The following is a 14872-nucleotide window of genomic DNA, read 5'->3' as shown; positions in this document are numbered from 1 at the left end:
CTCGTTTCCGGATGATGTTAACGAGAGAAGAATCCAATCAGACAGCAAAAGCGAACCGAACGGCGAAACGGCAACAACAAAGGAAAATGCACGGTCCGAGGTCTAGAGGCTCCATGTAGACTGAGAAAAAAGGCCGAAAAATGATCTAATGGAGGGGCATTGTCCGAAGACCGGGGGACCGCAAATTAGGGCTTCGAATCTGCAGCTCGTGCGAGGATTGCAACCGCGAGAACAGCCTGAGGCATTCAAAGCCGAGGATCAGTCAGCAACAGATTCCTTCCACATTCCAAATTGCATCCAACGTGACGGAATCGGGCCATACGGACTAATTGAGAATCCACGCATCCAGGGGGGGAGGGGGGAGGGAAAGAATCTGCCACGACGGCAAGAACGACCCGACTAGCGACTGCCGCCGAGAGAATCCCAACCGCCCAAGAAGAATGAGGAAAGACCGCGTCCTCAATGGCCCACCAGGAGCAGAAGGAGCGACGGCGGTCGAACTGAGAACGGAAGGCACGGAAGGAGCCAGGAAGAAGATCGAGGGAAGGCACGATCAAGGGCCCTGGGCCACACGTGCGTTTATCAATGGTGGGCAAGAGGGCAGGTGAGGGTAAGACCCTGATTAGCTCAGCCCAGAGCGGTGAAACTCTGAGCGACGGCAGTTGCGGAAGGCGCCACTCGCCAGGGGAAATTGGGAAACTGGGGAATGGCAGTGGGGCAGTGGCGGCGGTCTCTGAGAGGCCGGGTCGAGGTCGTGTGACCTCGATGATTTGCCAAAAGACAGCTCTCATTCCCTCCTTATCGGAGCTGGTGTCTATTCTTATCGTGGGCTAGTGACACAGATCCATGGTTCCAAACCTTCTGTGGGAGCTTCGACCACGCTGACTCGCTGATTGCCTCGGCGGATGGACCTGCCGGAGCTTTCGGCATGTCCTTCTCGGCCGGCCGAAAGACTAAAAAGAGGACTAACGGGAGGGCTGAGCCCTAATTGGTATTTTGGGAGCTCCGGATCCAACGCTCAAACCACCATCAGAGCTTAACGTGTGATTGACAATCCGCAATAAGGTATCATTACTCCATCACTCCATCAACTAATGAGTTACTCCGTGCAGAGGGAGATTCGGCGTATTTGGGTATACATGGCGTTTTCATTCTGATGACTCAAGAGGATCGCCTTCTTAGATCAATGCTGCAAATAAGACCCCAGAACGCCGTAACTACCAGAATCCGAAAACATTCTTAGGAACAACAAACACCATGCCCACGTGTAAACCAGTCTACAAAACAAAATACCGAACGAAACCATGATCTAGACGATTAAATAAATGAGATGGAAGAGTGCGGGGTCAATGGCCGTTGGCCTGCACCAGTGGCTTCAGCGCCTCCACAGCCGCCTGCATGATGGCCCGATTGGAAGTCTTCTGAACGCACCGAGTAAGGGTCTCAATGCCGCGACCCTGCTTCACCGCCTCACGAGCACGGGCCCCAACATCGCCCGACCCGATGCACGTCAGGTTGCGGATGCAGACGACCCCGCGATGCACCAGATCTTCGTTGGTATCCTGACACAGACCCAGCAGGAGGCTGACGCCACGGGGCCGGTCCAGAACTGCCGCAATGGCTTTGTCGTACTCGGTGAGCAGCGCCAGGGCGCCGCCGGCGGCGCGCCGGGTCGCCACGTCGTCGACGTCCGTCAGCGCTAGAAGGAGGTGCAGCCGCTGGCCCGCACGCTTGGAGCCATCGGCAAACTTGGCCACCCCCGGCTCGCAGGTCATCAGATTGCAGACCAGCTCGCAGGCGGCGCGTTGGATGTAGGTGTTGTTGGACAGTAGGAGGTCCTCGACAATGTCCCACGCCTGGCGAACGATGGACTGGGCCGCGGAGGCGTCGGGGGACGATGCAAGATTGGTCAACGCCAGCAGAGCCTCAAAAACAGGGAGGAGGTCTCGTGGCTGGTCGACAGAAACGCTCGTCTCAGAGAGAGTCAAGAGACCAACCAGCGGGCGCACCGCGGACGTGATCTGGGGAAACCCAGAATAAGGAAACACATGGTCCGGGTTCACGGAGATCAGAATGCGGGCAAGTGCATGCGCGGCATTTTTGGTGGTCTCCGTTTGGGAGGACGTCTGCGAGTCGCCATTTCTGGGACTCAAAATGGACAGAAGAAGCTTGACGGCGCCCTGCTGCGCAAGTTTGCCGCGCGTCTTCGGGTTCCTGGAAAGAGACAGCAAAATCTTGCTTGTAAGATCGTAGACAGACTTCAGGTTGGTCTTGCCGCACTCCACAAGTAGCGGCATGACTCCGGCCTCAATCAGCGCCGTGCATCGCGCCGTCACATGCTGATCATCTTCAAGTGGATGAGGCGTCGCGCTGCCTTTGGAGGCTTCGGCGTAGGCCTTAAGCTCCGACATCTTTTTCTGTTCCTCGGTCAGGGTGGGCTGATACCGCGTCAGATTGGCAATGATCATCAGACCACCGTACAGCATGGATTTATCATCCTCTACCCGTGACGAAAGCACCTTGAAGAGACCCTTGAGGAACTCGGAGTCGTGGGCAAGCTGCTCCTTGACATCCGGTTTCACAGAGGCGAATGCAAGGCCCTCGATAAGGTAGTGAGGATTACCGGACTTAGAATTCGAGGACATCAGCTCCCTAAAGCGATCAACCAGTTCCTGGGTGCTGTTCTGACCTTGGTCGAGCTTATTGGTGCCGCCGGCCTTCTCGGCGGCACGCACCTTAGCCAAGACCACTGCCGCCAGCTCCGAGCTGGTCTCCGTTCCGTTAGACAGGATGTGAGACAGCCACTCCGAGCAGTGCTGCGAAATCGCCTCGCGGCAGGCCGAATCCACGCACGCAGCGTTGAACAGTTCCAGGAGCGCCGCTTCAACCTTGGTGCTTTTGGCTTCGCGGTGCAGCAGAGGCACAACGGATTGTAGAAATCCCTCAGTCAGGAATAAAGCGGCGGCCGCATCGGGAACAATGGGGAAGACAGCGGCCGTTGCAGAAAAGGCCACGATCAGATCGTCGCGGCGAGCCTGCTTGACCTTGGAGGTGACCAGATTGGAGAAGCGCTTCTGGCCGACCTCCTTGGACGCCTCAAGGTACTTGGCCGTGGCCAAAGTAGCCTGGCTGCGGACGTCGGAAGGCAGTCTGTAATCTAGGGAAGAAAGAATAACATCAAACCCTTCGTCATCTACCAAATGATGCAGCTTCTCTGCGTCGACTGCCAGCAGCCGTGTAATTCCTTTGAGCGAACGGCCATCCAGGTCGTGACCCGATTCCATCAGTTTAGCAATGAACAGCTGGAACAATTCACTCTCACAGTGGGAGCGAACGTCCTCCGACGGCCATACCGCAGGGTCCAGGACGACCGTGTCCAGGCACACCGCGGCACCATCTCCGCGGTCGTAGATCTCATCAAAAAACGTTGTTACGGAAACTTGTAAGCGCTCCGCGAAGAACCTGCGAACGCTGGTACATCGCCGGACCAGACCGGAAATGATCTCATCCTGCAACGCAGACAGCGATGATGGGCTCTTGGATAGCACGAGCTTCAGACTTTCCAAAGCGACGTGATCAGAGGGCGTCCACCCTTCCGCCCGCAGGTGTCGCGCAGCCTCGTTTCCGGCCGCCTCATCCCGATCGTTCACGTATCGTCGACATTGCTCCAGGAACGGATGATGTCCGTTCGCGTCCTCCTCGCCGCGGAGTTTCAGAAACGCGGCCTTGACCTTTGGATTTTCCGGAGCCAAGGAGATGGCTTCGCGCAAGTTTCGGGATGCGGCCTGTATGGAAAGTTCGCTGTCAGAGCCTGGTTCCGCCAAACAAAAAATTCTCGTGATAATGTGGTGACGCCACTGGGAAAGATAACACACCTCCAAGTGGCCCGCATCGGACAACTTCACGGCTTCTTGTGCAAGTTCTTCGGCGCGTGTTTCCTGGGTCGTCGCAACCATTTCCGGGGCGCCAGCGGCTTTCAAACAATCAGGATGTAAGGGTAAAAGAGAGATGGAAGAAGGTTGGGTTGAGGGAACGGAGATATTTAAACGCGGTCTTAATCTATCGATAAAAAAATGCAATGTGGTTCTGGTGGAGAGTTGAGACTTCAAAATTCTGACAACCTCCGAGGATCAACCACAGGATCAGGCAGTCTTGCACAGTAATCACTAGTCAAGTCATTTCTTGTTGAAATAATGCCCCTCGGTTTCACTACATTTCTACGAAGACAAACGGTTGGGGGCCCAAGGCTCTTTTAAACATCTCCACCACCATTAACCAGCACCAAGCTCATTTCTCGCCGAGATCTCGCCGGTCGGTCTGTGCACGGACAGAACTTCCAAGTCTTGGTGTTCACCCCGGTAGCTCATGGCTCATTCCATTGTGAAATCATCGTAGTATCACCCTAGCGTGGCTGGCGGATAGTGTCCACGGTCACAATGGTGCCAGACCGAAAGCGTAAGCTAAACGCGGTCTCCAACCATATGGACCCGTTGCATCACGTTCGCTCACGGCTCAACAGTTGCTAGGGTGTGTTTATCAACGCCCAGGGCGAGCAGCGCGCCAAGCTCGGCGAGAAGAAGTAAGCCTACGAAGATTGCAATATCGATGGCGATCGAGCCGTTGGGAGAGGTGGCTGTCCCATGCCGAGTTGAGTTTGGAATGCAAGGCTGCTTTCCCTCTTACTCGATGCCTCAGGAGATCACATGCCGAAGGTTATCTCTTATCAGATGACGCTAAACTGAACACGGTAGCTAATGGCGAGAGATTGTTTACTAATGCCACGTGACTAGATAGCCACCCCTGTTCGGGAAATAATTACGAAATAAGAACAGCTCATCAGTCAGTTATCGATTACATAATCCTGTTAGCTCCAGTTAGTTAACTCTGCTCGGTAACCTAACTATGGGCCGAAAATCGAGATGCAGATCATCAATCCAAGCTCAAGTGCCGACGAGACCTGTGATCGGGACCGAGCTTCCGGGGAACCTGGTGAGAGCGGCGCTGGATCCCAGAGATCGCGCCATACGCTACGTTGAAACCCCTGTCACCCCTCCCTGCAGGATGCTCCGCAGCGGAAGTGACGCATCGGCTCCTCCACGATGAACGCCGTGGACGCTTCCGAGCACTATGAAGTTGGTGCTAATGGTTCGTTTATTCTTTTTCGAGATACTGCGGCGGCAATTAATAATTAGTAAGAAGATGGAGAATGGTGTGAGCTGACGTGAAGTGATTCTGGCCATTTGCAGAACTGGCGCCGTCGCTGCTAGCCATTGTGCTGGACGTCAATCCGCATGCCTGGGCACAGCTCGAGGAGACTCTGCCGTTCTCGAAAGCTCTCGCCAATATCCTGGTATTCATCAACGCACACCTGGCCTGCAACTACACGAATGAAGTTGCCGTCGTAGCGGCGCATCCCAAGCGCGCGGCGTGGCTGTATCCAGCCCGTCCGCGGCAGGAAAACAAAGTCGATCACGATGGCGACGTCGAGATGAATGGTGCAGATAGTGGTAACACCCAGGCGTTCTCATCGGCGAGCCGAGCAAGCAAGTACCGCCCATTCCGTGTTGTTGAGGAGCAGGTCACGACATCAATACGGGACCTACTGGCATCTACCGACCCAACCGATATCAGCTCAACAACATCAACAATGATGGCCGGCGCTCTGACGCTGCTCCTGAGCCACATTAACCGGCGCACCATAACCTGGGCAGAAGCGCACGGCGCCTCCAACGTAGACTCCACCACCACTACCACCACAACCGGAACAGCAACAGCTGGTGCCGCCGACCCCTCTTCCAGCACCGGCACACAATCAGAGCGCGCAACTGGTCTTCAGTCGCGTATCCTAATCATTTCCGTCAGCAGCTCCACAGACTCCGCGCACCAGTACATTCCCATCATGAACAGTATCTTCGCCTGCCAGCGGCTACATATCCCCATCGACGTCTGCAAGCTCAGCGGCGATGCTGTCTTTCTACAACAGGCATCCGACGCCACCAAGGGCGTCTACATCTCTCTCAATGAACCCCGCGGTCTGCTGCAGTACCTGATGATGGCGTTCTTGCCCGATCAGCGAACTCGTCGACATCTCGTCCTGCCGTCCCGCATCGATGTTGATTTCCGTGCGGCTTGCTTCTGCCACCGCCGCGTCGTCAACATCGGCTTCGTGTGCTCGATCTGTCTTAGTATCTTCTGCGAACCGCCACCAAATGGTGACTGCTTGACTTGTGGCACCCATCTCGAGGTTCAGGATTACGGGGCCCGGCCAGCGGTGCTGGCGAGGAAGAAAAAGAAGAAGAAGAAGCAGCTGAATGGCTCGTCGGCTGCTACTACTCCTACGCCGGGTGCTACTACGCCCAGTCTGTGATGCCCCAAATAGCATACTACCGAATCTTGCTAGATTCAATAGATCTACTATTCAAAAGCGAAAAAAATATTTTAGATTGAGACGCAATCGTACGTGCAAGTTTAAAGGGAGCTGTCCAGTAGGTCTCGAACTTCACGCCGTGAAGAGAATTTAATGGCGAGTCATTGAAAATGACAGCCCTCAGTTACAGTATGAGGTTGCAGCTGACGAGACTCACTGAGGGTATATAAATGCTCGGCCACCCTGCGCCGTGGAGCCATGACGACTGCGGCGAGACATGACACAGACCGGCTTCGTATCTCGAGAGTTCATCGCGGCGACAGCCTACATAGGTCTCATCAGTTTAGACCGCATCAGAAGCTCGTATGACACTTACAAAGGAGTCACTGTTGTGGCAGAACCAAAAGTATATACCATCGCTGGTTCTTTTGACCGCCAGCACTCCAATTGATGCTTCACAGTGGCTGCTTTTCACTCCTGGATGTTCTAGACAAGCCCAATCAGCTGCTTAATTCGCCAGTAAGAGCCTAGATGACTTACCCATGAAATCTCTCTCGATGACTCGCTTGAGAATTTCTTCCTCCATGACAGGCTCGTTGGTTGCGCTCTCGCCGATACGATAGATGCGGTTGGCACAGATAGCCGCGGCAGACGTTGTGATGATGTGTTCGCCGGTCCCGGAAGTCACCGTCGCGACACTGACTTGATCAGGATCCCCTGGATCCGCGGGAATCACCGCAGTTCCGATATTCACCAACGCCGCTGGTCCGATGCGGCCACGGCTTTTCAGACCTATGCCTCCCGACGAAGACCCGGCCGCAATGTGGCCCCGAGAGTCAACAGCAATCGCACCGACTGTGTCTGTGATGTCGTCAACGGGTTCATTTCCTGTCTCATTGATTTGTCGTTCGCCGGGGTTGTTGAGGACCGCCAGCCCAGAACTCGGAGTGACATTCAACCGTGATGACGGGCCTTTCGATAAAGGATCAAGACGTGCATCTGCTTTGAGGCACGAACACTCCGCAAGCTGCGTGCTTTCAGAAGTCGCTTTTCCGGAGCTGCTTGCCTCAGCCGTAGTGGCCGATTTAGGTGGCGTGGATTCAGCAGCGTCCATTCGCAATGACTCAACCCGCGCACGAACATCCTCATCATCTTCACTGGACTCTACGTCTCCAAAGTGTCCTGAATCTTCTTGTTCTTTCTGCCGAAGAAGATCGAGCTTGTGTTTCCAGCGGAGCCACCGAGCTCTAGCAGGCTGAGAGATCAAATAGTCGTCTTTTACAAGGGAAACGCCCCGATCATACGCAAACTCTGCGGCTCCAATGCCGACCAGCAGATTGGGGGGCGTTCGACGCAGAGAAAGACGTTCCTTTTGATACTCAAGCACGGCCCTAGCCGCGGATATGGGGTTCTTGACATCTTGAACGAACATCAGCCTGTGATTCAAGTTTATTGTAGCACATGGTAGCTTACTAGGACATGCTCCCACGGCTCCGCTGCGGCCCAAGTAGTCAACAATGGTTGCGTCACATTCCACCTTTCCATCGATCGTAAGATTGCTCCCGAAGCCAGCATTTGTTATCTCTCTGTCCTCCATCAACCTCACAGCCATCTCGACTGCGTCTACGGCCGATGCACCACTTTTCAAGAGCGCCATGGCTACCTTTGCCGCACTGTCATTGTTAATAGACTGGGCCACTGTAGACATCTTCGAACGCTAGCTTACTCGTTACAGGCTTCCAGATGCGCCCTCTGATTCTGGGGACTGTGGTACCCAGCCCCGGCATGGACATAGATAGCACACAGGTCATCACCATTTCTGGCACCTCCAGATGTCGTGGTCGGCGCCAGCGGCCACTCCTCACTGGAGGTATCTGGTGTTGAAGGTGGCGAGCTAGTTGCCATTGCAAATGACGGACTTTGTTGGAAGCTATCAAGATGGTGTCAGCGGGAGAGATTCGGCGCCACAGAGATGCGAGCAAAGCGCACAGCGAACGGTGCAATTTCGCTCCTAAATAATGTCTTCTTTCTCGGCGGACCTACAGCAGCAATGGCACCGTTTTGGCTGTCATCTCACGGAAGCACATGCTATCCCGGAATTTTCTCTAGGATGTTGCTGGATAGATTGATGTGAATTGTGATCAAGCTAGGATAGTGTGCCATAAGAATAACAGTCAAGTCATACGGCCTCTTTGTAGGCAATGGCTGATATAGAGATTGGTAATGATACCAATGAGCTCAAACGCGCCGAGCTTTTCAGCATCTGGGCATGCAATGAGCTCTCCATCAGGTGGTGAGTAACAAATCAACACCAGCAGGAGAGGAGTGCAGTCAGAGGCTCCTTCCCGACATCAATTCTGAGCACATGCAGTGATGCGCTTCAGGGAAGGAACAGCTATGCCGTCGCTGCTGCCCTTTGAAGGCAGAGATTCCAGATCACATGAGCAAGAGAACCCTGAACCCTGAATCACGCCAATTTCAGTTCTTCTATCTTAATTGGAGCTCCAGATGAGGTCTGGATTCCTGGAAGGCTTCCATCTTCCATTTTGATAGAGATTGATTACATAAGCACATGACGTGGCTTGGCATGCTCCCCACCGCCTTGCCTGCGCCTGGAGGCCAGCGAGGGACAACGGCCGGAGTGACGTCCCCGCCCTGTCGCTTCTCCTATTACACTGCCTCGAATAGTTCTCCTGGCAATTGGCGGGATTGTGAACCTGGACAGTCTTATCCGCGCCTATCCGACTGCTCCTTTGACAGTGTTTGCCGGAACGGCGCACCGGACTTCACAATGACCTCCCAAACGCCGGCCGTTGTCATGGACAAGTATGCTCTATCCCGTGGCCTGTGGAAGTAGACGGATAATTGCTAATATTGACCTTCTATAGCGGCACCGGATATTCGAAGATTGGTGCGGAAGAACAACGAATGCGACCTCTGGAGAGCCCGGATAACTGACATACGGTATAGGTTTCGCGGGGAATGACTCTCCTTCATTCGTGTTTCCGACAGCCATCGCGACAAAAACTTCCAGCGGCGGTGGAGGCTCGAGTTCCGGACGGCCGCCCGTCGCGAACAAGCCTTCTTTCCTGGCTGCCGGCGGTGGCGCGTCTGGGCATCTTTCCGCGAAGCGAGGAACCGAGGATCTCGACTTCTTCATCGGCGACGAGGCGCTCGCGGCAGCCAATGGACCGGGTTATGGCTTGCATTACCCAATCCGACATGGCCAGATTGAGAATTGGGATCATATGGAGCGGTTCTGGTCCAACTCCATTTTCAAATACCTGCGAGTTGAGCCAGAGGACCATTACTTTCTCCTGACGGAGCCAGTACGTGGATGCGGATGGGCTGGAAACGGTGTTTCGATTGTTGCTGACATTGAGACTGTAGCCTCTGAATCCCCCGGAGAACCGAGAGATGACGGCCGAGATTATGTTTGAGTCGTTCAATTGCGCGGGTCTATATATTGCAGTGCAGGCGGTCCTGGCACTGGCGGCATCGTGGACATCGTCTAAAGTCACTGATCGGTCCCTTACGGGTACGGTCATTGACTCGGGTGATGGTGTTACGCACGTCATCCCTGTCGCGGAGGGCTACGTCATTGGATCCTCTATTAAGAGCATACCCATTGCTGGCCGAGATATCACATACTTTGTGCAGAGCTTGCTCCGTGACCGCGGCGAGGCAGACAGCAGCCTTAAGACGGCAGAGCGGATCAAGGAGGAATACTGCTACGTGTGCCCTGATATTGTCAAGGAATTTGCTCGGTACGACAAGGAGCCCGACCGCTTCCTGAAACACACCGTCACCCTGCCCAACGGGAAGACCGTGACCGTCGACGTCGGTTACGAGCGGTTCCTGGCGCCGGAGATCTTCTTCAACCCGGAGATCTACTCGTCGGACTTCCTGACGCCGCTCCCGAACGTTGTCGACGGAGTTATCCAGTCCTCGCCCATCGACGTGCGAAGAGGCCTCTACAAGAACATAGTCCTCTCCGGCGGCTCGACATTGTACAAGGACTTTGGCCGGCGCCTGCAGCGCGACATCCGGCACCTCGTTGATGCACGCATTCGGGCATCGGAGGCCCGCAGCGGTGGTGCGCGCAGCGGCGGCCTGGAGGTGCAGGTCGTGACGCACAAGCGTCAGCGACACGGACCCTGGTTCGGCGGCAGCTTGCTAGGCCAGACGCCGGAGTTCCGCAGCTACTGCCACACCAAGGCGGAATACGACGAGATTGGGCCCAGCATTGTACGTCGGTTTGCGCTGCTGGGCGGGCCGGGAAGTAGCTAAATGGCGAGGAAGATAGCAGATGAAGATGAACGAGCTTCTTCTTTTTTTAGATGCGTATTGTACATAAAGTCTAGTTTTAAGTGTCAAGTCATGCATCATCACCAATTATATGCACATCCCACCAAGTAGTCCTGCTACCGCTGGGTATCTGCCGTATTATTTCCCATCCACCACTTTATTCAACACTGCAACGCCCTCAACATGTCCCGTCTGAGGGAAGAAATCAAACCCACGGATACTCTCAATTTCATAGCGCACGCCATCGCGGCCCTGAACCAAGACGCCCACGTCGCGGGCCTGAGTATGCACATTACAGCTAACATACACAACCCTCCGCGGGCCGTAGGCCAGCAGCTGCCGCAAAAAGTCCTGACTGCAACCCTTACGCGGCGGGTCGATGACCAACAAGGTCTCATCGGCTGGGAATGGAACATCCTTGAAAAGCGTCGCCGCATCGGCGGCAGCAAATTGTGCGGCGGAACGGGGCAGGTTGTTCGCCGCAGCGTTCTCGCGAGCCGCGGCAATGGACTCGGGTGCGATGTCAATGCCGAGGGAGGATTCGAAGACGTTAGAGAGGGTCACGGTGAAGAGGCCGGAGCCGGAGTAGGCGTCGAGGAGGTATTTGATGGGCTTCTTTTCGTTCCCTGATTCAGGAGCGTGACACCGTTGGCGGATGTAGTCCGTGAAGCCGGAGAGGATGGAGTTGTTGTTCTGGAAGAAAGCGCCTGCTTTGTTGCGGAAGACAAAATCGTCGACGTATTCCACGGTGACGCCGTTGTGGTCCGTCACGCACCGCTTTTCTTCGATGTAGTTGGGGTATTCGGTGCGGATGACGTCCTCGTCATCTTTGCTGTCCTTCACGTCTGACTTGGCCACCCGCGTCGTCGACTCACGAAGAAGGACTGTAGCGCCGCGCTTGTAGTTTTGGAGATTCTCAACCACACGCCGGCGCTCCCGTTGGAGACCCCGCCGCAAGATGTCCGTCCCTAGTGGGCAATCTTCAATGTCCAGGACTGCCCGCCGGTTTTTCATATTGAACCCGAATGGCGGGATCTTGCGCTCGCCGTCCTCCCCTTTCATGGGATTGGGAAAGTGCGGTGTCAGCTTGGTTCGATATCCATATTGTCGCGGCGATGGGAACGTATCCTCGATCGAGGGAACGAGCTCCGGAATCAGTCCGGAGAAGTTTGCATACGCCTTCTCAACCACCCGCTTCTTGTGCTTGAGTTGATCCTCGTAGGACATCATCTGCAGCTGGCAACCAGAGCACTGGCTAAAGTACGGGCACTTAATCCGGCTGTCGTCGCGCTGCGGGCCGGGTTCCAGAACTTTCAGGAAGTCGGTAACGCTGTAGTTTCTCTGCGGCACATGCCGGACGACCTTGACGCGCGCCTTGTCGCCTGGGACCGTAAAGGGCACAACGTAGACATGATCTCCATTTTCCGACAATGCCAGCCCATCGCCCGTGGATGAGATATCCGTTATCGCCACGTCGATCTCGGTGAATGGCTCGGGCAGCGTGGGCTTTGCGACTTCGGCTTGATCTGCTGTCTGCGGTTGGTCTTTAATCTTTGCATGGTCTCGAAGCAATTTCTCCACGTCCAGCGCCAGCACATCCTCCGTTTCCTCCGCAGACCAAACTTTCTTTTCCGGCTTGTGCTTCTTGCTCTTCTTGTTATCGTTTTGTTTTCGAGCCATTGGTTTCGGCATTGTGGCGAGTGGTCTGGAATGAAGGTAAAAGTCCGCGAGGGGAGAATAAGCCCCGCGCCGGCAGGCCTGGGGAAAGCAGGATCGCAGAGGTCGGACAAACAGTGACCTCAATGCCAGTGACATTGACTGCAGCCTGCAATCCAACTGTCCACTGATTGAGCAGCGCGACTCAGCAATTCTCTATCTTGATTTTCTTCAGCATGGATTTAGGTCTATGTCTATTGGACGATCTCCAACTACCTGATATAGTTTAGCTGAGAAGCTGATTACAGTACGCTAAATCATATCTGGTTAGTCAGATTACGGAGAACAATTTGCTTCAGCCAAATCTCGAGAGATCAAAAACCTCTGGGATTCATCGGTTTACCCCAGTCCATTGTCTGTTCGAATCCGGCTCGATTTTGTGTCGGGCCGCTTGCGACCGGACACAATGAGCGTGGCACGTCCCGCAAGATGTCTCTTTTGCTCGTTTTCGCGAGCCGTCACGACCGGCGCTCAGACCTACCGACGGCCATTTCACATCTCCGCCGTTCGATTCAACAATGACAAGCCGCAGACGCCGGACAATCCGGAAAAGCCGCAGCTCAAGTCATTAAAGGAGCTTACGAAGAATGTCAAGCCCGAGGATTTCAAGCCGTACAGCGAGGAAGAGAAGGCGCGGCTGTCGGAGGAGTACACAGAGGAGCAGATCGCCGCAATTCAAGCGGCTGAGGAAGCCATTGACCCCAAGGATCTGGCTGAACAGTTTGCGATCCGGAGAGATCCGATGAAATTGCACTATCTCGATGATTTCTCGGCGATTGAGCCGGTGGTGGACAAGCATATCCGCGCGCCGCAGTCGAACTCGGATTACAACGAGCGACTCAAGGATGAAGATGAGTTTGCGGAGGATTTTGCCAAGTTCTTTGCCGAAATGCCCGAGAATGCCACGGCTGCCGACTTTGTCCGCTATGCTGAAAACCTCCGACTGACGGTGGGCAAGGAGGAGAGCGAGCGGAACCCGCACACGGCGCTGGTGCCGCCTCTGTTTGAGGAGGGCGAGTCGCTCAGCAAGGATCCGCCGCCAAAGGGCACGACAACGCGCAAGGAACAGAAGCGTACCGAGCAAGCAGAGGAGATGACGGACGCGTTACGCCAATTGCTGCTGTCGACGGGCTACTCGCTGGAGACGATCCGCGGTCTGCGCGTCAAGTCTTTGGTGTCGCACTCGGTCGTCAACCAGACCCGACTGGGCAAGGTGCGCCGGCAGTACTGCCTGTCCATTGCGGGCAATGGCAATGGCCTGCTGGGCATTGGCGAGGCCAAGTCGGAGGAATCAGGCGACGCGGCGACACAGTCCAAGTACCGGGCCATCCGCAACATGCAGCCGATTCTGCGGTACGAGAACCGGACGATCTACGGCGATGTGGAGGGCAAGGTTGGCGCCGTAGAATTGAAGCTGATGAACCGACCGCCAGGTAAGATTCTTCTCCTAATTCTAGTGATTCACCCCAGTAAAACTAATCAATGTATAGGCTTTGGTCTCCGCTGCCAGCACCTCATTTTTGAAATGTGCCGAGCAGCCGGTATCCACGACCTGGCTGCGCGCGTGACGCGGTCTCGCAATCCAATGAACACAGTCAAGGCAGCGTACCAGGCGCTGATGAAGCAAAAAGACCCAGAAGAAGTTGCACGCGCACGGGGAATCAAGCTGGTCGATGTACGGAAAGTGTATTATGCTGGTCGTGTCTAACTCTTTTAACCCTGTACAATATATACACTGTAGTCATACAGCTCATGTCATGGTTTTTTCTGCTTCTCCTCAGAACCCCGTGATCTCTTCATAGTCCCGTAATCCTCACCCCCGATCATGCCCATAATTCCCACCAACCTCCCCTCCTAACAACACACTACTTGCCCCCTCCATCCCCATCCCTCCTCTCCCATCATCATTATCATCCTCCGCAAACCCATGGCCATGATTGGCCCCCTCCGCAGCATCATCATTGATAATCTGCTGCTGCAACACAATACTATACACACTCGCCTTCAGCAACGTATACACCGTCGCCGTCTTGCGTTCCAATAATCGTAGATTATCCAGCGTGATGGATGTAGGCGGGGAATCGGCGAGGTCACCTAGAAGTGACGCCAACTTTTTATTTTTCCCGGAGTATTAGCGGCCACAATCTTATTGATTGCGTGACAGCAGGGGGAAAGACATACTCGGTTGACATTGTCAAGTAATCGCGTGTATTCATCTAGGACTTGCTGCTCGAGATCAGTGAGAGGGGCGGCGGTGTTGGATGATGACGAGCCGCCGAAGACGGGGTTGAGGTTTGTGGGGGGTTCGTCGGGAGGGGTGGTGCTGTAGGGGTCGTGGGTGGGCATTGTTTCGGTTTCTCGTGAAGGAAGGAGGAGGAAGGTATTGTGTGTCTGCTGTCGTTGAGACCGTGAAGATTGTTTTGAGATGGAGCTCTGAACAGATACGGTACGTCATTTAGGAACATAGAGCAATACTGAAAA

General features: G+C 54.7%; 8 protein-coding genes across 8 annotated transcripts; 3 read left to right on the top strand and 5 right to left on the bottom strand.

Moving 5' to 3' along the window:
* Positions 1-185: 185 nt before the first annotated feature.
* Positions 186-791, bottom strand: VTN49DRAFT_7755 (uncharacterized protein; the record flags this gene model as incomplete). Its single annotated transcript, XM_069416059.1, has 2 exons — positions 186-236; positions 327-791. 2 exons carry the CDS (start codon positions 789-791, stop codon positions 186-188), a joined length of 516 nt encoding a protein of 171 aa, XP_069272116.1.
* A 555-nt stretch (positions 792-1346) lies between these two features.
* On the bottom strand, positions 1347-3956 carry VTN49DRAFT_7754 (uncharacterized protein; the record flags this gene model as incomplete). Its single annotated transcript, XM_069416058.1, has 2 exons — positions 1347-3785; positions 3876-3956. 2 exons carry the CDS (start codon positions 3954-3956, stop codon positions 1347-1349), a joined length of 2520 nt encoding a protein of 839 aa, XP_069272115.1.
* Positions 3957-5099: 1143 nt separating this feature from the next.
* Positions 5100-6367, top strand: VTN49DRAFT_7753 (uncharacterized protein; the record flags this gene model as incomplete). Its single annotated transcript, XM_069416057.1, has 2 exons — positions 5100-5145; positions 5247-6367. 2 exons carry the CDS (start codon positions 5100-5102, stop codon positions 6365-6367), a joined length of 1167 nt encoding a protein of 388 aa, XP_069272114.1.
* Positions 6368-6580: 213 nt separating this feature from the next.
* Positions 6581-8454, bottom strand: VTN49DRAFT_7752 (uncharacterized protein; the record flags this gene model as incomplete). The annotated part of the gene is made up of 6 exons (XM_069416056.1): positions 6581-6691; positions 6744-6853; positions 6908-7786; positions 7841-8040; positions 8094-8297; positions 8411-8454. 6 exons carry the CDS (start codon positions 8452-8454, stop codon positions 6581-6583), a joined length of 1548 nt encoding a protein of 515 aa, XP_069272113.1.
* Positions 8455-9158: 704 nt separating this feature from the next.
* Positions 9159-10657, top strand: VTN49DRAFT_7751 (uncharacterized protein; the record flags this gene model as incomplete). The annotated part of the gene is made up of 4 exons (XM_069416055.1): positions 9159-9193; positions 9256-9278; positions 9338-9696; positions 9758-10657. 4 exons carry the CDS (start codon positions 9159-9161, stop codon positions 10655-10657), a joined length of 1317 nt encoding a protein of 438 aa, XP_069272112.1.
* A 156-nt stretch (positions 10658-10813) lies between these two features.
* VTN49DRAFT_7750 (uncharacterized protein) lies at positions 10814-12367 on the bottom strand (the record flags this gene model as incomplete). Its single annotated transcript, XM_069416054.1, has 1 exon — positions 10814-12367. One exon carries the CDS (start codon positions 12365-12367, stop codon positions 10814-10816), a length of 1554 nt encoding a protein of 517 aa, XP_069272111.1.
* Positions 12368-12797: 430 nt separating this feature from the next.
* On the top strand, positions 12798-14099 carry VTN49DRAFT_7749 (mitochondrial 37S ribosomal protein uS5m; the record flags this gene model as incomplete). The annotated part of the gene is made up of 2 exons (XM_069416052.1): positions 12798-13824; positions 13882-14099. The coding sequence occupies 2 exons, from the start codon at positions 12798-12800 to the stop codon at positions 14097-14099; spliced, it is 1245 nt and encodes a 414-aa protein (XP_069272110.1).
* Positions 14100-14204: 105 nt separating this feature from the next.
* VTN49DRAFT_7748 (uncharacterized protein) lies at positions 14205-14737 on the bottom strand (the record flags this gene model as incomplete). The annotated part of the gene is made up of 2 exons (XM_069416051.1): positions 14205-14501; positions 14573-14737. 2 exons carry the CDS (start codon positions 14735-14737, stop codon positions 14205-14207), a joined length of 462 nt encoding a protein of 153 aa, XP_069272109.1.
* Between the last annotated feature and the right edge of the window lie 135 nt (positions 14738-14872).

The sequence above is a fragment of the Thermomyces lanuginosus genome (genome assembly GCF_041956635.1).
Source record: "Thermomyces lanuginosus strain ATCC 200065 unplaced genomic scaffold VTN49scaffold_7, whole genome shotgun sequence".
Lineage (NCBI taxonomy): Eukaryota > Fungi > Ascomycota > Eurotiomycetes > Eurotiales > Trichocomaceae > Thermomyces > Thermomyces lanuginosus.
Note: the sequence above shows the minus strand (reverse complement) of the source record. Positions and strands in the feature narration are given on the sequence as shown.